The sequence below is a fragment of the Corvus moneduloides genome, chromosome Z (assembly GCF_009650955.1).
Source record: "Corvus moneduloides isolate bCorMon1 chromosome Z, bCorMon1.pri, whole genome shotgun sequence".
Lineage (NCBI taxonomy): Eukaryota > Metazoa > Chordata > Aves > Passeriformes > Corvidae > Corvus > Corvus moneduloides.
Window position 1 is genome coordinate 45,244,006 of NC_045511.1, and position 21,222 is coordinate 45,265,227.

General features: G+C 35.6%; 1 protein-coding gene across 1 annotated transcript in view; it reads right to left on the reverse strand.

Annotated features, from left to right (window-relative positions):
- SHOC1 (shortage in chiasmata 1) overlaps window positions 1-20,590 on the reverse strand; it is a 45,280-nt gene extending 24,690 nt beyond the window's left edge. Inside the window, exons 1-12 of the mRNA XM_032097249.1 lie at window positions 20,512-20,590; window positions 18,830-18,959; window positions 18,194-18,275; window positions 16,378-16,568; window positions 14,557-14,719; window positions 12,596-12,698; window positions 11,746-11,902; window positions 6,907-7,036; window positions 5,981-6,075; window positions 4,748-4,990; window positions 3,171-3,617; window positions 652-777 (exon numbers count right to left, since the gene is read on the reverse strand). Of these exons, the coding sequence (XP_031953140.1) occupies window positions 652-777; window positions 3,171-3,617; window positions 4,748-4,990; window positions 5,981-6,075; window positions 6,907-7,036; window positions 11,746-11,902; window positions 12,596-12,698; window positions 14,557-14,719; window positions 16,378-16,568; window positions 18,194-18,275; window positions 18,830-18,959; window positions 20,512-20,580 (1,936 nt within the window). The 5' untranslated portion in view covers window positions 20,581-20,590. The remainder of the gene's footprint in view (window positions 1-651; window positions 778-3,170; window positions 3,618-4,747; window positions 4,991-5,980; window positions 6,076-6,906; window positions 7,037-11,745; window positions 11,903-12,595; window positions 12,699-14,556; window positions 14,720-16,377; window positions 16,569-18,193; window positions 18,276-18,829; window positions 18,960-20,511) is intronic.
- Window positions 20,591-21,222: the final 632 nt, after the last annotated feature.

The window sequence follows — 21,222 nt, forward strand, 5'->3', positions numbered from 1 at the left end:
TTGTGCTAAAGACCTTTCCTTTCAAAATGACTACTGATCTCTTCCATCTCCAATTCTCATTTACTCTGTCAGACAAAAATGTGCAGAATAATAAACGGAAGGTAGTGACTGGCACTAAGAGATTTCATGCCTGCTAATTTTGATCAGACATAACTCAAAGTCTGAGTTACTCTTTTTACTAAAGCAATTGGCTTTAGTCTTAAGATGGAGCTCCATAGCATGCTCTCACTTCTGTGCCAAAATAAATATCCATCTACTTGCAGTACTACCAGTTACAAAGAGAAGAGACTAAGTCTAATAATTTCTGTATTTGTCTGAGCAATACTATTTAATATGAAATTATATTGCAAAACTATATAGAATCATAGAATCACTAAGATCACTGAGTTCAACTCTTAACCCAGCACCACCATGTTTACTAAACCATGTTCCCAAGTGCCACATGCACAGGTTTTTTTAAACTGCCAGGGATGGTTCCACCTCTACCCTGGGAAGCCAGTTCCAATGTTCCAATGCCTGACCACCCCCTCAATGAAGAACTTTTTCCCCATATCTAATCTAAACCTCATCTGGTGCAGCTTGACACCATTTCCTCTGGTTCCTCTCACTTGTTACCTGGGAGAAGGTAAAGCAGTTCCAAAAATAGTATACCTGATGCTAGAATATTGACAGTGATACTGTCTTCATTCTCTTGGGTCTTTTCCTCTGTTTTTACAGTCTCACAAACAGAAACATCCTCTTCTTGAACATGCATATGCTGCTCTTCAGGCTGTACCACTAAATAATTAAACCACAAATGAATATTTAGCTCTAAATATCACAAACACAGCTTAATGAATAAGAAAACTCTTAAGCCACTTTGTAAGTGACTCTACATGCAAAAATATTTTCAAATAAGTTGCTTCTGTGACACATAAATTTTCTCTTCCTAAATTCTTTATTGTTTTCATGGGCTCATACAGTATAAAAAAACCACAAGACACAAAAACAAATTAGTCCCTGTCTGCCTTCACAGCCCAAGAAGTGAGGCATTATCAGATTAGTCTTCCTAAGGACAGAAACACAGAGCTGGGAAAATTAAGGAGCTGGTACTAATGCTTTATAATATAGCTCCATAGGAAACCTCATATACCTTTATGAGGAGAAAAAACATGTATGAGAGAAAAGATGCTGCTGACCATAAACAGCTCAAACTATGAAAAATACATCAGTGACTGTGAGCAGAAAAGGTTAGACACTGTAAGCCAAGCAGAAAGAACACAGAAATTGCAAATGGAAAAAAAAAAAAGAGAGAAAAAAAATTGCATATTGAAAATAATTTTTCTCCTGTCTTCTACATATATTTTGCAACTTTTTAGTATTTCTAAGTGGCCCTCCCTTCTTCCTGATAGATACTGATACAAGAGCTACAACTTCTGGCCACAAATCTTCTTCTATCTCTTTGTTTCTGAATATTTTTTTCTGAGAGAGGTTCTTACTGAATAGTTGTCTTCTAAATATTGTTGATTTTTCTACTTAAGCATGTCAGTTTCCTCAGAAAACAAACTAATCATACAAAGACAGAAAGAAAAGAAAAATGAAATTTTTATTCTAGTTAACTTAGAAAACTTGTCTTATTTTGAAAAGCTATCCGGGGTTCAAAATTGCACCATTGAATTGCTGCTACTGCTTCCCTCGTGTGTATTTTCTAAACTAAACATAACACACAATGATATCTTTAAAAAATAAGGCAAACAACAAAGAGGCCTACAAGCAATGCTGGCCTTACTAATTTTAAGTTAAGGTTAGAATGACCCTTAATAAAAACTCTTAATTATTGCAAAAGTATGTGATGATTTATATAATTTCTACATTGATGTAACTTACAGCAGACCTCCGTATTTTAATGGGTTCTCTATATATCAGGCATAACTGATCTGCAACACTGGGGTCTACCTGTGCACATATCCTAACCTGCATTGAACCTACTTAAGCTTCCCCAAGGCTATTCGTGAATGCGACACAGCTTGTTTTTCAATACATTTGGATTTCTTGTTGGGCGACGCAGCTCTGGCCAGACTTCACTAGATGGCAGCAAAAAACCTCAGGTACCTGCGCCTCTTACTTGTAAAATATGGGTTATTTCTTTCTGACGCCATGAAACGCTTTATTCATCTCCGACAGTGTCAGAAACAGATTAATTTTACCAAGAAATAGTTAATTCCACAAGATTACATAATCTTGCAATTAATCAAATATCCCAATTCTACAGGAATTATTGCTGAAGCTTTTATGTAACTTTTTTTTTTTTTTTTTAAATGCTGGGACATTTAACTAAAACAAAAATAAAAGTTACTGTCAAAATTCTGCCATAAAAGTCCAAAAACATTTTCTTTTTTTTTTACATATAATTTTATCCTGAAAAGTGAATTTGGAAGTATGCCACTGTCACCTGCTACTTTATGTCACACATACTTTCTTTTAAAAACAAATAAGAAAATTCTTCTACTTTTTTCTCTCTGCTATTTTGAATTCCTTCAATGCTGAACACATAGTCTGATGTTCTCTCCTAAGTACTGCCATCAAGAAGAACAGGCCTAGCAACCAATTTTCTGTTTTCCGTAATACCTGTTCTGCTTCAATGTTCAATGTTTTGACGGGGTTTGCACCAAGGTAACCGGCTCAAATGAACAACTCTTGTTCATTGTCTAGGCTACAGAAGTGAGAGGACTGAAATTTACTATTTGATAACTATAATGAATTTGACGATTATTACTTCTCTAAAGTGGCCAGGAGATCCAATTCAGAATATATGGATGGAAGAGATCCCCTAAAGTAAGTACCATTGTCAGAACAGGAATAAACTCAAATGTTAATTTTATGAAATACCTCTTCCAACACACAAAAAAATCCCCCTGTCCCAAAAAAAGAGCCTCTCCTTCCCCACCCCCCCATCCCAGCCCAAGTAAACCAAGCAACCAAAATCTGCTAATATATCTTAAGGAAAACAACAAAAGGTAAGATACTTAGCTACAAATTCAGCTACATTTAAGACCATAAAAATGTTGCCAATTTACTTCAATAATTTTTTTTATCCATAAACCTACTAGGATGAAGTAGCATCTATTGTAACTGGTAAAAGAGTGAAGAATTAAATCTGGAAAAATGGCAGAATAGACCGGTTCACATACCTTTTTCAGGTCTATCTACATAATATTTTTCCTCTCTTTGGGTGACTGTATGTTTAGATCTCATCATAATAAAGTTGTTCAGATCAGAATCATCATTGGCCCATTCAGAAGCAAGTGCATGTGGTGCAGGCTTTCCACTACAGGATGAGTTGTCTAGTTTAGAAGACACATCTTTACAGCTGTCTGATTCAGATGGTTTGGGGATTTTCTTTTCTTGGTTTAAGAAGCAAGTTGCCTCTTCTGTCTTAATCTTTCTTATGCTTCCTCCAGTACGGTCTTCCACAGATGTATTTGTACAGTGAATTTTGGCAGATGATGCAGCACTCATGGCAGAGCACTGCCTTTGAGTCTGCAGTGTCAAGTCAGGATTGACTACTTTCTCTGACTGATGTCTTTCAGCAGAAAGCAGCTCTTGGTTTGTCACAGAATTCTTCTCTTCAAGCCATCCTAAAAAATACAATTTAATTTCTTTGCTGCGATGTAGATATTTTTTCTTTTCTCTCTCCCCACTGGAGTTAAGGACTTCAGGTGGTTTATAGAGAAGGCATTTTCTAAAATTTCTTCTTTCTGCCTTCTCAGATCACTAGAATCTCCTTTTAGAAAACTTGCACTAACTAGTCCTAAGAAAAATGTACAATATTGAGACACAGAAGGCCATGCTACTGTTTGAAGTTTTCACCATCTACACAGTACTTATTGATGCTAGATTTCTAGTAAGTGGGATGCGACACACTTCATTAGGACGAAAAACTAACTTTTTTTATTGTTATTTTTTAGAGGGGAAAAAAGAAGAATGCAAACAGCTCCCTCTAAAGATATGCTTCACTAGAACTACCACCTTTTTGCATTGTGGCTGCATAGCCATCTGAAACACAGTAGCTAATCAATTAAAGAAATGTAAAAAGCAGTTAACTGAGCAGTGAGCAGTGTCTTTTTGTTTCACAATATATCATGCTACTGTCAATCCTTGGAGTTCTACAACCACAACTGGTGCCTTGCAGTCTGGCCATAGGTATACAACAAAATCTGAATAACTTTTTGCATTTTTTGTTGAAGTTTGATTATAAGTATGCAAAATTGCCCATTTGAAATTCTGAAGTTATGAGCTGTTCAAATTTGAAATAGTCTGCATTAAAAAAACCCTCTACAGCACCACAAAATAAGGAATTTTCACTGTAACGTCCTCCCCCCACTGACCTTGTGCAGGTAGGACTATGCAAATATCTGCTTTATTAAAATATTCCCAAGCAAAACAACTACTTGTTAAGAAATTCTCCTGTATGAAACTATTTCATTAAAAAATAATACGACAGGTGGATGCTACTCTTCATCCGCACAGTAATAGAAAAGATGACTTAGTGTAGTTAAACACTTTTGTTCCTATAATTTGTTCTAAGTTAGAGAAAGCATACCTTAATTGCAGTAGTGCCATTCTTTCATTCTGCTGTAAAACATTTTATTCTTAAGAAATATTTAATTTCCTTTGCTCTTGGAGATTCGTAACTCCCTGCGTGATTCTCTGTTAAAGTACCTATCTTTGCCTTTTTATCACTTTTTAAAAAAAAGGAGTTACTTACTTTCTAATTGATACAATGTAAATTGTGTGAATGTTTCTACTTCTGTAGGAAGAAGACTGTTTGCTTTACTGCCATCCATATCCAATTGTTCCAAAATTTCTACCGCTGCTGGATTTAAACCCATATGAAGCCACCAGCCCTCCTGTAGTGAGCTAAGCATTGGTGCTTCGACCTCAGGTGGCAGGTTTTTCTGCAGCTCTGTCAGTGAATGACGCTGATGCACAAGGTTAACAGCTGGATGCTCTACAAAAGAACCAGAAATTAACATATAATATCAATCATCTAGAAAGATGAAAACAGAATGTCCTTTAGGAAATGAAAGTTCCCTAGTACTGGCGGCCTACTACATATATCTATTATTCATACTTCCATCTGTAACTCTGTGTCCATCAATAGATTTAACTTCAAAACAGTTAACATTACTAGAGTAAGTGTGCCTTTTCTGAGTTCTATGAGTAGGGGTTTAAATTTTTTTTCAGATCTAATAATGTGTAGCTGCATTACTAAAGTTACAAATTATCTTGTTAATTATCTGTGGGTTATTGTCGTGGTTACAAAGACTTATCATAATCCTTACCTGAAAAAAAATTAACTGAAATAGTAATGAGCATACCATATATTATTTTCAACTATAACTCAAAGTAAAAATGAATTGGACAACAAAACAAGTCAATATACATAACTTAATCCTAAGACTTGTAAAACGAAGTCAAATAAAATGAAACTAAAGAATAGTGGTAGTGTATATTCTGGCACTTTCATAAACAGCCTGCAGCTTGTTTTGGTTTTGTGTATTCTGTTTCTCCTCTATTCTTGTGAAGTTACAATATTATTTTCAGTTCTATTGTATTGATTGATACATATTTTGAAACATTGTTTAAGGGAAAATAGCACATAGAAAGGAGTTCAACTGATTAGCAAATGTCAATCATTAGTTATTGTATATAACAGTAGTGAACACTGTCATAAAAAAATAAAAGTCTTACTTAATTCAAATTACCTCCATAGAAGGATACATGGAATAACAATTTCTATGTTGCCCTACTGTAACTTTTTATATGTTCTACAACAATCACATAATCCAAACTTCAGAGGGTTACAGTAATTGGATAAACTTCAATGGCTCAAAATATGTGCTCTGTAATATAACATAATCTTTTCTGCTATATTTCTCTATGTACATGGAACTTGTAAACATCAATTAGAAATTGATCATCAATTAGAAATCCTTACCAACAAGCAAAAGAGAGCTCATATTATCCCGGTACTTCTCCGATTGCCATACCAAAGATTCTAAGAATTCCCTAGAGGGCTCTGCAATCAAAATACTATGAAGAACATAAAAAAAGACTTGCAGGTATGAAGCTTAGCAGCATTATTTGTTGAATTTTGATTTATATAGAACTATCTTTTAAAGATCCACTTTGTCTTTAAATTTTCAGTTCGTTCTTTACTCACTTGTTCATTAAAATTTTTTTCCTATCCACACAGAAGACAACAGGAAAGAGTGAGAAGAGGAGCCATCAAGGCTGGGTCATGAAATAAAACAGCACTGAATGAGAATTCTGTCTAGACTGTGGCTCCCACCCCAAAGGGATATTGAAATTCCTCCTGCATATGATAGAAAGATACCAAGGCAAAAAATGCTAGTCTCAAATAAGATGAGAAGGAAAAGATGAAGCAATCCTAATCCTCTCTTGGCATGAAAAGGCCTGAAATCTGTGGTTGGAGGATATCCCCTAAATAGACAATACTTTCTTACTATATCTCTTCTGGATATTTTGCAGGTGATCCTTGTGCAATATATTTATGCCTGCCATAGGTATAAATATGCACATATGCCCATACATACACTTGCTAAATACTTTAAGTATTTACTGTTGCCTACTGCAGAAAGGAGACTGGATTTTCAGGCTATTAAATCCCCCCAGAGGAAGAGGTCTACAGAAGCAACTTCCTTTCCTTTTTCAGGCTTCCCTGGAAAACCACAGATATGGACCATGCATTCTGTCACTCTTTCACAAAAACACAACATATATGCAGCTCAAAGAATGAAAGTACCGATTCATAAATACACTAAAGTTATTTTTTCCATAATTTTGAGGATTTATGATTTAGAGGATTCATGACAGAATTTGTCACTATCAAGGTTTCATTACCTGTTACCAGAGAGAGAAATAGGTTCTTCTTGAAGTCCTCTGCACAGAAAATTAGCCCATGATCTTTGTTGTCTGCATGGAGGAGTTAAAGGCATGTCCATTTCATCTTTCAAATATGGAATATATTCAGCTGAAAATAGCATAAAACCCCAGCCAAAACAAAAATAAAAAATCAAAACCACAAAGCTACTTGTGAATGAAATACACATGCTTACGAATTTTACACTAGTGAAGTTTTGGATTAAAATATAAAAGATTTTCATGGGACAATTCACTAAGCTATATACCCCAAATACTTCACATCTAATTTCCAGACAGTTTGGGGATAATAATGTGTAGATCACATTCCTTTAATGTAGTTCTGGGTACATACACTTCACATATAAGATTATTTTTATAATTAAATCATCAGGTACCATGGCTGAGGTTTTGATATTCATGCCTGTTGGACTTCTTAGATAGTTCCTCCATAAATGAAGTTAATTAGGTGGGAGAGAGACTACAGACAATACTGTGGTGGCTGTAAGATTCTGTAAGAATGGCTGTAAGAACGGCCTCAAGGACTTCAGAAACAGTCAGGATTTTAAAGAAAAAATTACTCTTTCAAGCAGAATTAGTACTCATTGAAATTTCTAGGGATGGTCACTGAAATGAATTACAACACCAGTTTGGCTTTTTTTTAAAGCAGTATACAAACCTGGCATGTTAAAAGTCCTCTGCAAGTAACTTTAAACATTCTATTTTTTTTTTTTTTGGCCAATCATATTAAATGTAGACATATTAAAGATTATTGGGTTTTATTCAAGTGTTATTAGGAATTTGCAACTTCACTGATTTTGGTGGTTTACATGGTATTCTTCTCTCTGGCATTCTACTAACCAGAAAGCAGAAATCACAAAAACCACAGTTGTTTCATGTTCTGTGAAAATTAAGGCAGAAAAATTGTGAATAAATCAGTGCCTCCATAAGGAAAAACACTTGTAATGAATTCCCTATTCATTCCACCAGGCAGTAAGTAGATGCAATCGTCATACCCACGTTGCTTGGCCAATTGGCACAAAGCAGGCTATGAATCAGTCACCTGTCCAGCTGCTCATGGCTTCTCCTTGAAGGACCTAACAAGCCAATTGTTAGGCAGGAAGGGTGAGGGACAATGTTAGAAAGACAGAGGACACAAACATATCAAAAAGCAGAAAAAAAAGGTAAGAAATAAAACTGGGTACAAAAGAAAGCAACATACTTTCCCTCTTACTTAGAACAAAAAAAAGCTCAGTGAGCTTATGCTGTGAATTTCAGCTCACAAAGCAGTTTTTGTAAGGAACAACAATTTTAGGACTTTACTTTGAACAGGACAGGAGCTGTTCTCAGGACAGTAAAAATACCTGCCATATCTAAAAAGAACTTTTCTTTCTCTTTGAGCGATACTATTCATATTCATTCTTGTCTAGTTATTTTTGCCTTTGGGACTGGAATTTTTTGATCAGCCACATTAGTTAAACTCTGCCTATACTCAGAGTAACATTCCCCTTCTCAGAACATTGCTGACTCAGAGAACTATCTTGTTGCTTGATGCCTTTTTTAAACAAACCCAATGATGAGAGAAAGACAGCTTAGTCTTACGACTGCTTTTTCTCTGGGTTCAAGCAAACATATTTCACTTCTCGTAACTCATAAAGAGCAAAATTAATAAGAAGGAGAAGACAGTCGGGTCTTGACACCCAATACAGAAACTTCTGCTATCAAACTGCATCTTAGCAGTGCTCGCACAGGTTTGTAGGTCTCGATCTTACAGATCTGAGTCTATACTAAAAAAAAAAAAGAAAAGAGAGACAGAGAGATAGAAGCTGACTGTGCCCCAAAAGTATAATTCTGTCTGATTCAACAGCAGAGCTAAGGCAACAACTGGTAATAAAACTTAATGCAGCCACTTTCTTTAAAAGACAATTCAAGATGGCTTGACTACTCATCTACTGCAGAGGAATGGGCAATATCCTAGAGAAGATCACAGTTAATTTATTGTTATGGCATATAGGAAAAGAGTCCCAAACTACTCAGACCTACTGCACTGAAGCCCCTCCTGCTTGTAAGATTTAGAAGAGCAGAGATCTGAGGAGACACAGATTACAGTTTCTCATGCCAGACAATAATCTCCAGCTGTAAAATAAGTGTAACTTTATCTTGGTGGAACTTGGTATGTTTGCACTGAGCTTTTATATCAGACACTTTGAACTGATATGATTGTTTCAACCAAAATTCCACTACAATATAGTATCTGAAGCATGATACTATTAGCTTCCAGGGGACAACTATCAGCTCAGTTTAAAACTTGTTGAAACTAAGACAACAAGAAGGGTCTTGGTCTGGAGAAAATTCAACACTTCTTGAGTATTTTGGTAACTTCCGGATGGAAAACTATCAAGTGAACAAGCACTGATGGATAATACTGCTACTGTCCAATGCAATAATCAACGGATCTTTTCATAGATAGCATATACATTAGGATGAGGTACATGTATAATCATGTATTGACACTCTACTCAGATCACATTAATTTGTAAATATTACTCTTTATGCAGCTCCTTCTGCATTAAATGAAAGGTGAAAAATGTCACCAACACAGCTGTTTTTCTGCCTCTTTTAGCCAGCCAGAATTTAGCTGTGAATATAGTAAGGCTGGCGAAGACTATACATTATGCCCAAAAAAACCTTAACTAAAGTTGGATGACTAGGTTGAGCAGTCAGACACCAAAGCTGCTCAGCATTGGTAGATGGTGTAGACACCATGACTTGGGTTTTCAAGCTATTAAAGGTGAATACACTTTTAATATTAAAGGTGGATACAAAGGATGTCCTGATCCCAGCATAAGAGAAGTAAGGATTCAATGCACGTTAGCAACTATTCAACACTTTGAGTTTATTTCTGTAGAAAACAGCTCTGGCGACTACACAACTTAACTTATCAAACACATGTAATTACTGAACCATTTGCAAAACAGAATGTCTGCACAGGAGTTTTGAATCTCTAGAAGTTACAAACACAACACTTCTACCCGAATTGTTCTCCACCACCCTCTTTTGAAAGTGTTTACCTAATAGTTTAACTAACTTTAAACTGTGCTCTTTGACTCCACAATTTTAAATCAGTCTGCCTTAACTTCCATCTGCCCTCTCTCGGTAGATGAGTTGCTATTTAAAAAGATCTAAAAACCTAATCAAGTGCAAAAGTTATAGACATCACATGCAGCCAAAAGCAACATGAAGGAATTGTAAAGTTGCTTGCGCTTAGACTACAAAGCTCTAGAAAGGAGTATGGCACTTCTACCTCCTTATGATGTGGGTACAAAATAGTAGATTACATGAAGCAAATCTTCTTATATATGTGGTACATGTTCTCCCATGAACGGAATATTGGAAAAACCACTTGAAGAATTCATTTTAAATATCTCCCCTTGATTTACACAGATCTTCCTACCTGACTCACAGAATTCCAACATACTTGTGCTAATACTGGAGCAAACCTCTTGTGGAACGGCACAGTACTTGGAAATTTCTATTTTGTATGTAATTTCTGATTTGAGATCTGAAAACAGATTTTAAAAGGTGCCGTAAATGAACCATTTATTCATTTTTCCCGTCAGAGCTTTCAATCTTTTTACTGAACCTCAATGATATACTATTATGAAAAATTAGTCATGCTTAGTAACCCCAAATGCTTTAGCTGATTAGAGCAGTGCTCAGTCTTGTCCCTTAAGTGAGAGAAAAAATCCCCCACAGTATTGTGCAGTCACTATCTGAATTACTCCAAGCTCTTATGACTACAGCAATTTCCAGAACAATTAAGTAGCCTAAATACAGTTTACTAGGAGTATGTGTATGTAGATTCTCTTGCTACTAAAAAAGGACTAAAACAGAACAAAAAAACCCCAACAGGTTGACACTTATGTACAGAATCTTCAAATCTCTTCAATCTCAGCTGAAACATGGCACATACTAAATATATCAGAGGAATGTACATGAAATTGTCCTAGTCAAATATCCACTTCTAAAAGTTTTGTTTCTATCTTCAGTTAAGATACTGGATTACTTCAAACTGCTGCCCTATCAGACACAGAATTCAGTACACACCCTCCATCTTCAGAAGCATTAATTTCCTTCTTTGAGCTACTTCTTGTCCACGAAAAAAGTGGAAAATTATTCATTTTGACTTAAACCCCCAACCCTCAGGCAATGTCTTTTTTTTAATTAAGCAAAATACTGTCATACAAATCAATCCATTAGCCAATAACTGCCATTAAAGTTATATTTATCAGTAGTATAAGAGCATTCAGTAATTTTTCTAAAACTCCTTTAAAGAAACCGCAGCATCGAGAATAATCCTGTTATCTATGGAAATATTTAACCCTTTTTTGCCCCAGAAATCTGCTTTTGTGCTTGCAATTACAATGCAACAAAAGCATTTCTTATGGTTATGACAGTTTTGCATATAATCTTCTCAGGGAGTCTCTGAAAGTAAACTTAAAAACAGATTAGAGAACACAAGACCAAATGATTATAATTATGGTTGATCATATATCACAAATCATGGCTCATATTACAATTGTGTTCAAGATTACAAGAGAACCCTGGACTAAATCAAATGGCAGGTAGTTTACTACCCCTTAAGGAGACACATCCAATACCAGAAATTTGGGTATAGCACAGTTCCTAGTTCATCCACAGAAATTCTCATCTGATGAGATGTAATTTGTAGGTGAGCTCAATATAAAAGAGCTTGATTATGTTAAATGTGTTCAAATGAAAGGAAAATTAGGTCAAGTACTTAAGAAAGCCAACCCTCACCTTCTCTGATCACTTGTTTGCAAAGGTCTTCATCATCTACAGTGACTGGAGCTAAATTTAACACCTCCTTTAGTTCCAAGTATGATGGACTCTTAACACAATCAGATCTGCCATTGTTGGGTTTTCTGAATTCTAACTCAACAGGCAACAGGAAATACTGAAAAAATATTAATCACAACAGAATGGTCAGTAAATTTCCTTTGAAATTACTGTACAGTCAAAGCATCTCCAGAATCGTGAAATAAATTAATTCTAAACCAATTTAAGAGCTCTTACCACTTGACAATTACACAGCACACACAAAGCTTTGCTCAATACAGGGTAAAATACAGTGTTACAGAATTTCAGATTGAGTCACTGGAGTGTAAAAAAGGTATCTTTACTTACAGTTCCAAATCAAGTAAAATCCTCATTTATTTTAAATTGAAAGTTTGTTTTTTAGAATTTTGAAAAATGGAGCAAAAAGTAGATTTGACTTCTTTAAAAAAAAAAGACAAGCTGGCCCCTCAAATTGCAGAACATGTCTTGGAGCTTCCCCTTTCCCATGCTCATGTCATGGCTTCCTGTTCTGATTAATTTTTATTCTTAGTGCAACAAGTTATCTACATAAAACTGCAAACACATCAGGTACCAGGAGAAACAGCTAGTCAGAGTGGAGATTGCTAAAAACAGCATCCAAGAATTAAAAAAAACCCAAATAATACCAGTGTTTTCTAATCTTGAAAATATGAAAGCTCAAAATATTTGGCAAATATGAAAAGAATTCAGTAAAATGGCTTGCCGGTGAGCAAACATATATGCACAACATAGAACAACCACTAATATATAGTATGAAACAACAGGATGATACCTCTTCGTCTTTTATTGATATAGTACAGAAATCCTCTTTAATCCCCTGCAATTCCTTTTGACTCTCTTCCATCTTCATTTCATTTTGGAAAGTCAAACATTCTCTTTAAAAAATCATAAAAGAAAGTAAGTGACTTCTTTGTATTACTTAATGTCTAAGACTGAAACTCTCAGCAATAGTTTTCATAGCCATATACATGGCAAAAGTTTTTCTAAATTCATGCCTTTCCTAAGAAGGCAATTTCAAGTGATGCCGTATTGATTTGTGTAATTAACCAAAAAAAATTTTCAAGAAATAATGCATTATATGCAGAGTAGAACTGCCTAATATTGGGGCCAGCCTTAAACAGTTACAGAAAAAAACCCTCATATTATAATTCTTCAAGTTCCCAACACATAAGTCCCCTCATGTAAAAGTGCTTTCTGCAAAAGCTGCAGATCTAATTTCTTCCAATGTCAAATTTTTTACTATACATAAAGTCTCTGTAATCTATTTACCTTACTTCTCTTTGTCACCTTTAGTGTCTATCTTCAGGCAAGATTCAGCAGGAAAGAAGGCAGAGTGTGCTTACTATTAGTTAAAGCGAAAACTAGAAGTATGTTCCCTGGTTTACCTGAAAAACTTTAAAACACTTGGAAGTAGAACTCAGGAATGAGGCTACTACTTGCATTGTAAAGCAAGGACACAAAGAGCACAGGGATGAAGATTCGTCAGGTAGAAAGAAGACTCTTCCTCAGGCTTGTCCTTTGTGACAATTACCGGCATTAAATCTACAGTGACTTTTTAGGGGAGTAACTTCCTCATCAGTCCCTGACACTACTATTTTCCTGGAGGAATATTTTAGACTGAAGAGTACAAATTGTTCTGTGTCCAGCCTTGGGATGCTCATGAATTTTAACTGAAGTAGAAATCTGCCTAATTGAGTCCCTTTCTCTAAATGCATCTTCCTGTGTGCTGCACTAGGAGATCTGGACTCCCACCTTGGACAGGTCCACGGTTTTGCTAGTCAACCACAGATCAGGAGGTCAGAGCTATTTCTGTAAAGCTTCACACTAGCGTTTTTTTCTCCCATTACTGGTATTTCTGAAAGTCATTGTAGAATTTGGATCACGTTATCTTCACTGGATATTTAGAGCACTCACACAGTCTTATGTCCAAAATTCACTGCAAGACTGGGGCACATGTCTGAAAAAAATGGCAAACAACCCCACTCCTCCCTGTTCTTCTACTATATGGGTACAGTTGGTTCAGTTAAAATTTGCTTTACCTTGCCCGTGAATCATGCAACCCTTTCAAGTGCAAAGGAAGCAATACAAGTAGTCCAGACATGAAGTAAACCAGCATACGATTTAGTAAACCAACAGCCAGATTTTACACCATGAGTATATTAACAAAATACTGGCCCATTTTTGATACAACTTATACCTGTTTTAATGTACTGGTTTGTTCAAATTCATGACATAATTCAATTAAATTCAATCAAACTAGCAATACAAAACTGAGCAAAACCATAAGAATAATTAATATTTAAACTTCGAGAAATACAATTCAACAGGTAAGAGCATGGATTTACTGACAGCACATCTGAAGGAGAGAAAAACGGAACATGGAAGCATGTGTAAAATCCTAGCCCTGTTAAATTTAGTGATAATTTCATGACAGGGAATCAGTCAGCTTGAGGGAGGACAAGGTCCCTTAAAGATGTACCTTTTTTCAGTATTCCAAAACTAATATCCTGACTACATTTCACACTCACAGAATGTAAAAATGACAATTTCATTAAGACAGTTTTCTTAACGCATATAAATTTCACCCTCCTCATTTTTTCCTGAGAAGAAAACTAAAGTCTTTACCTGTTGCAAATATAAACTAAAGGTAAAATACAACAAATGTTAAAATGTTAATGGCATTATACACAGACTATTTTTTATGTTTAATATTATACAGAAAATAGTAGGTACCTGAACATATTCTCTGCTGTTAAAATCTGTCCTTCAGAATCTAAAAGGGGATCTTTCACTAAAAAAAACTGTAGTCTGCTCCGAAGTATAGATAAAGTTGGAAGCTTTTTACGAAAATTTTCAAGATTATCGATAAAAACAAAATCCTCTTCCAAACATAAATCTGAGAAAATATAAGCAAAAATATGTTATAAAATGAGATAAAAATACTAAGAATTATCAGAATAAAGAGTATTGTTGAGCAACTGTTGGAATACTAAAACTGTCAGCAAAACATTAACTGCTCTTTTACTTAAAGTTTAAATATCCTGAAATATTTAAAGTGCAACAAAGTCTAGACTTCCATGGTTCACATGATCACCTCTAGTTTTCTTTTGCTTTTTCTTTTGTCTGACATAATGCCTGTTAAATACAAAAGGTATTTTCTTTTCATATCCTTGTTTGTGCTTTCAAGCATGATAACGAAACTTAGCTCAGTGCAATTTTAAATATAGAAACGAGGCAGTCTCTCCATGCATGTCTAAACCTAAATGCAGTTCCCTAATTCTGAAGAAAAAAAAATTTACAAAAAAAGTCACAAATTACTATGATTTCAAGAAAGATGACATTATTGTATCAGCTCTGGGGATGGGGGATGAACAGATCAAGAGCAGCCCTGTGAGAAGGCCTTGGGGATGCTGGTGGATGAGAGGCTGGACATGACCCAGCCATGAGCACCCACAGCCCAGAAAGCCAAACGTGTCCTGGGCTGCATCCAAAGCAGTGTAGGCAGCAGGGCGAGGGACAGGATTCTGCCCCTCTGCTCTGCTCTGGTGAGACCCCACCTAGAACACTGCATCCAGCTGTGGGGTCCTCAGTAGAAAAACGACATGGACCTCTTGGAGCAGGCCCAGAGGAAGGTTCACAAAAACGATCACAGGAAAAGAACACCTCTCCTGTTAGAAAAGGCTGAGAGAATTGGCATATGTTCAGCCTGAAGAAGAGATGACACCTTAATGTGGCTTCTCAGTACTTAAAGGAGGCCTATAAGAAAGGTGGGGATAGACATTTTAGGGTAATGTTTAAGGTTTTAACCTTAAAGAGGGATGACTTAAATTAGAAATAAGGAAACAGTTTCTTACAACAAGGGAGGTGTCAACACCCTATCCCTGGAGGTGTTCAACATGAGGTTGGATGTGGATCTGACCAACCTGAGCTGATTACAGGGGAGTTGGACTCCCTTAAAAGGTTCTTTCCAACCCAAGCCATCACATGATTCTATTTCTTTTGAGTTTAAAGTACTGCTCTCCTGAGACAGAAGTGATGCAGCAACCACTTTTGATACATTCCCTTACATTTGCAGTATGAAATACATATGTATCTACACGTACATTTTACACATATATGATACATATGGAAGTTCAAAGGGAGTTTTTTGTTCTTCTTCCTTATTTTTTACCAATATGGAAGTCTCCTTATTCCCACATCCCCTTTTCAATCCTTGGTTGACTCCCTATCTGTAATAACTCTCTGTTCTCTCATATTGCCCAGAAATGATGGATACTGATTATGTTCCCACCAAGCTGTTTTATGATGCTAATTCAAAGAGATCCTCACAAAAAAATCTATCTTAAACTTCTTTTGGCTCTCTCTTGAACTAGTAACACAAGCCTTGCTTCTCCAGGGAATAAATCTGTCTTTAGTGGTTATACCTTACACAACTGCAAAGGTTTTCATCACCCAAATGATTTCATCAATGTCTCTGGAGAATGCACAAAAAATTAGCGATGTTAACAAGATTACTCTACCAAAAGTTACAAAACAGTGGATTGAATATTTTACCTTGCCATGGTTCTTTAAATTCAGTGGCATAGTAAATCTTCAAATATTTGTCTTGGGTGGAATCTTCCTTAGAAACATTCTTTATAAGTAAAAAAGGTTCTTCCATGTCAGTCTCAGAGCATGGATTTGAACTTGGAATTACTTCTACTAAATCATTACTAGTCTGAAACTCTACAGAGGAGATAGGTTTCCTAAAAAACAGAAAAAAATATCTGACACTTAAGCTGTAGCAAAATCAATGTTGTAACTTCCCTGACTCCTCAGTGAATCTACAACACTCATCAAGGTGCTCTAACAACTTTGATAATCACTGTATTCACTTAAGAAGATTGGAAATTACAGAGTTCTCTCTATTCACTGGATCCATGTTCAGATTACATGTTCAATTCTTCCCCAAGAAAAAGCCCTTTAAGTTTACACCCAGCATCAAATTGAACAAAAGGAAAAAAAGCATGAAACCTATTAATGTCATAACATTTCTGACGAAAATTCACTGCTGGGTTAAACGTACACTTCTGTTTCAAAAACCATGAAGAAATTGCAAGTAACAGCAATAGGAAAAAGACAGGGTAAGTGAAGAAACAAAACCACTTCAATTTCCTGTCACTTTTAATACTAACCTCAGTACTACTAGTATTTATTAAGAAAACCTCCCTACCATTTGCCAAATAAGCAGCAAAATCATTTTACTATAGAAAGGAAAAAAAAAAAAAGACAACCATCATATTCCTGAGCTAAGTATGCATCCGGACAAAACAGTTACAATTGTTGATTAAAATATGTGCTAATGCTGTGCCACCCATATAAATTGACTGCAACAGTACAGTGACTCTGACTGATGAGTCATCAGACATGACATGAGAAATGTCAGCATTTCTGAAGAACCCAAAGCAGTTCATCTATAGTTATTGTACTTAATATTCTCATTTCAGACAAGTAATTTCTCAATTGTGCATCCTATTGCTTTATTCATATTTTTACTAACACTTTGCATTACACCATCTTGCTATTTGCTAGTCATCTAAAGGTAATTCTCATAAACTCAGTGTATAAGTGCACCTCTGAAATTCAGTACAGGACTTCATGCGTAAACAGCAACAGAGGGGAATTTAAAAAATCCAGTTTTACACCATTTTGATTATAGTTCAGAAGTTAATTTTGAAGCTACAAGTAGTATAGTTCACAAGTAATAACCATGTGGTACTGATAATAACTAATATCCAAAGTTTCACATGGCATAAACCTTTGAAAATCCATGAACCTTAAAACACTGCCCAGTTACATGTGGGCCAACTTCACTGAAATCACCGGGTTTCACTACAGTTTTATAGACAGAAAAAGCCTAACTGAGTTGCCTATTTTGAGAGTACAGAGGCCACCTCTTCCAAAGTCAAAGCCCTAGTAGGGCTGTTCTAGAAAATGGCAAATATTTTAATGCAGACTTCTAAGTATGGAAAAATATATTCAAGTCATATAGCTATGCTTGTACAGTTACAGGAGATCATTGTCTTAGAGAGGAGGGGGGAAAATGCTTATTTTCATGTTCATGCAGTTTTCAGAGACTTTCTCCAATGCCATAAATAAATTACACAACCACTAAAAAACAATATAAAGAAGCAGTGAACTCCATAAAAACACAATACTACTTTTAGTGAAAAAAGCATCTTTAAGCTATCTGATAGAGTGTAGAGTTCCAGCACACTTCTTACTGTCAGGAAACATCTTCATATTCCGTTTTCATCATTAGCTTATAATTCACAAAGTACCTGAATGATATCAAAGAAATCATAAATGTGTTTAACTTAAAGTTACTGACTTTTCCAGGAAATCCTCCACAGGCAAACTTTTCTTCCATTGATCCAATACTGAAATAGCAATCATGTTCCGTGTTGAACCAACTAAGACGAAAAGGAGAGAAAAGAAATCACACAGAAAATATTAAAATGAATTTTTATATATTGTTTAAATCATTGCAGAGGTTAATCAAGCTTTACACATGATGTACAGAAGAAACACCGCCTTCCATTAGCAAAGGTAATACAAATGCACAAGAAAGATGCAAACACTTTTATACATATGTTTACCTTTGTCATTTGAAAACCTCATTTTTTCCCGTATCTCATCATCTCAGCATCACCTTCCAAACCTCTCCCAACTAATCAGATTTAGTATTTGACTTATCTCTGATCATTGCTTTTCTTCCATAAACATTTCTCTAGAAAGAAATCTTTCCAGAGATCTCTACGAACTAATAAAATATCATCTCATTTATGGTGCCACACAGATAAATACCCATTACCCATTTGTTTCTCTTTGGGCAATGAAGATGTCCTACCTTCAAGAGCTTTAAGAACTGACAGTGCTATGTCAGACTTACCATATTATGGATAAACACAAGTTTTCCTTTAATCTACAGTAAATCTAAACTAAACTTAAGGATTATATAACATACTTCTAGTCCATGGCTTCCTATACTTATCATCAGCAAAGAGTCCATTGAGATGATACTTTTCATCTTGATGTAAGCAGGGAGGAAAGCAAAGTGATAACTTCCAGATGGAAAACTTCTGTCTGGCCATGCTCTGAATAAAAAAGGCATGCAATAAAATTATGAGAGAGACAGTTCCATTCTTTTTGTGCACTACCTCTTCAAACATTCCCACTGCTTTTGAGGGTATTCTATTAGAACACTGTATTTTATATTTAAACCTTATTCTTGTAATGCTAACACAATCCAAACTAAGAAAAGATACTAACATTTACCTGATTTGCTACTTAGCTTCTAATTTACACCTCTGAGTACACAGAACTGCACATATGCTTAACTACACCTTAACTAAACTTTGAATGTGCAATTACAAGTGCTTATCTTAACACTTGGAATGGTCTCCTGAATGGACACATGGGTAAGTTGACCAGAAACAACTTAGTATCATTTCTACTGTTGCTGTTTCAAGTCCTCTTAATATTCTAATATTCTAAGACCTCTTGACTTTCATGCGCCATTATGAGCTGATGAAAGCTCTTTTAAAGCCTTTCATTTTCACTAAAACCAGGGTTAGTAATCAATTGAATTCAGAAATTAAATAGTCTATGTGGCAAGTTTAGTGACGTTTCACTGATTACCAGATTCAATAACCCGTTGGAATTACAATAGGAAAAGACGTTCTCTTTGCTACAATCTAAGAAAACAGCAGGTACGTCCACTGGCACTATACATATCAGTTGCTGTACTCCAAGGAAAGGGATGTGGGCCATGTTTCATAACACGGATCCCAGTTTAAGCTCAAGTACTATTGCTGGACCACTTCCCAGGCTGCAATTCTCCAGTTAGGTGCCAGGAGCGCTTCTGTGTGTCCTTGTACTCTCCCTGAACTCCTGAAGGCATCACGTCTTGTTACATCATTCTGCTCACACACTAGAAATGCCCCATTCAGGCAAAGAACCACTTTACTTCTCTACAAAAGAAGTCCTGTATTTGGTCTGTGGCATTTCTTTGAAAACATAAGTAAGTAAAAATCCAATTATGACAGGGTGATTCAGGGATAAGAGGTTGGCAACTTCACAGAAGGAGATGGGAAGGAAAACAAGACTTCACAAGGCTTCTAGATCTTACTTGATCAAAATCTATAAAGCCAAAATATTCATTGTTGGTGTGGAAAAAAAATTCCTTTCCATGAATTTCATCTAAGACATTGCAACACCTCTTCCCTACAATCATTAAGGAATACAGCATGGTATATCACTATTCTCATACACACCAAAGTAGCTAGAAAACTGGATTAGTTCTCCAGAAAGCAATTAATTTAATTTAATGCATTAGAAGGCACAGTGTATTTTGTAAGAAAGCTTCAAGCAGGAAACTTGTATGTGCACGATAAGTAAATAACAAGTGCAACAGACACTAAAAATAACTGATGCTTTTCAGTTTGGGCAAAATTGCACTTAAATTTTTTATTAAAAAAACCTGTAATCACTTCACTATGTTATCCCACAAAGTGCAGCACAAGAACCTTTCTGAAAGAGAATTCTAAAGCAAGTAGTTCTTGTTATCTTTTTAAATTCGTACTCAATCTTTTCTTCAGTAACTGCTATATTTTGTTCAGACTATTAAGAGAAACAATAAAACTATACCTCATATAAATAGTCTGTTGAGTGATACTTCAAAGCTGCAAACATCTTGTTTTGTGATGTTTTCAACATTTCAGTTGTCTGGAAGATATATAGAATATCGAACAGTTAAAAACTTTTTATATCACCTCAGAATGTTGAAAGAGAAGGTTGAAATTCAGGCTCAACATGAATAGCTTCCTAATTTCTAGCACATGCACTTTGGACTGAATTTCTTGTAGAAGAAGGCTACCCAAAGCATTCAGTGTTCTTCCTTTGGAAGGATGTAACAGACCAACTGCAGACCATGAATATTTTTTTATCTGAAAGAACTGGGCTTTTGGTTGTTTTTTTAGCTATGCCTCTTGGTGCTTATTCCACAGAAAACCTTTAGAACCATCAAGTGAATGTAGGCAATGCAAATTACCTCCCTTAAGCAATAACTCTTAAATTAACTGATTCAATAAATTTTTATGGATTATAAACTACTTTTTAATGGCACTAATTCAACTGTCTAGGCTATTAACTTTTCACTGCCTCATGTATTTGTGAGGGGACTTTCTCCTTCCTTTCAGTTTTACAAGAGAAAAGGAGATTGTGTAGGCTAGCTGGGAGCAAGAGGCCCTCATGAACACCAGGCCTCTAAGTTAGTCAATGCTTCTGAGGGGAACCAGAAGAGAGGCAGAAACTGCACAAGGCCAGAGACACACTATGAATGCAAAACAGGATATATTG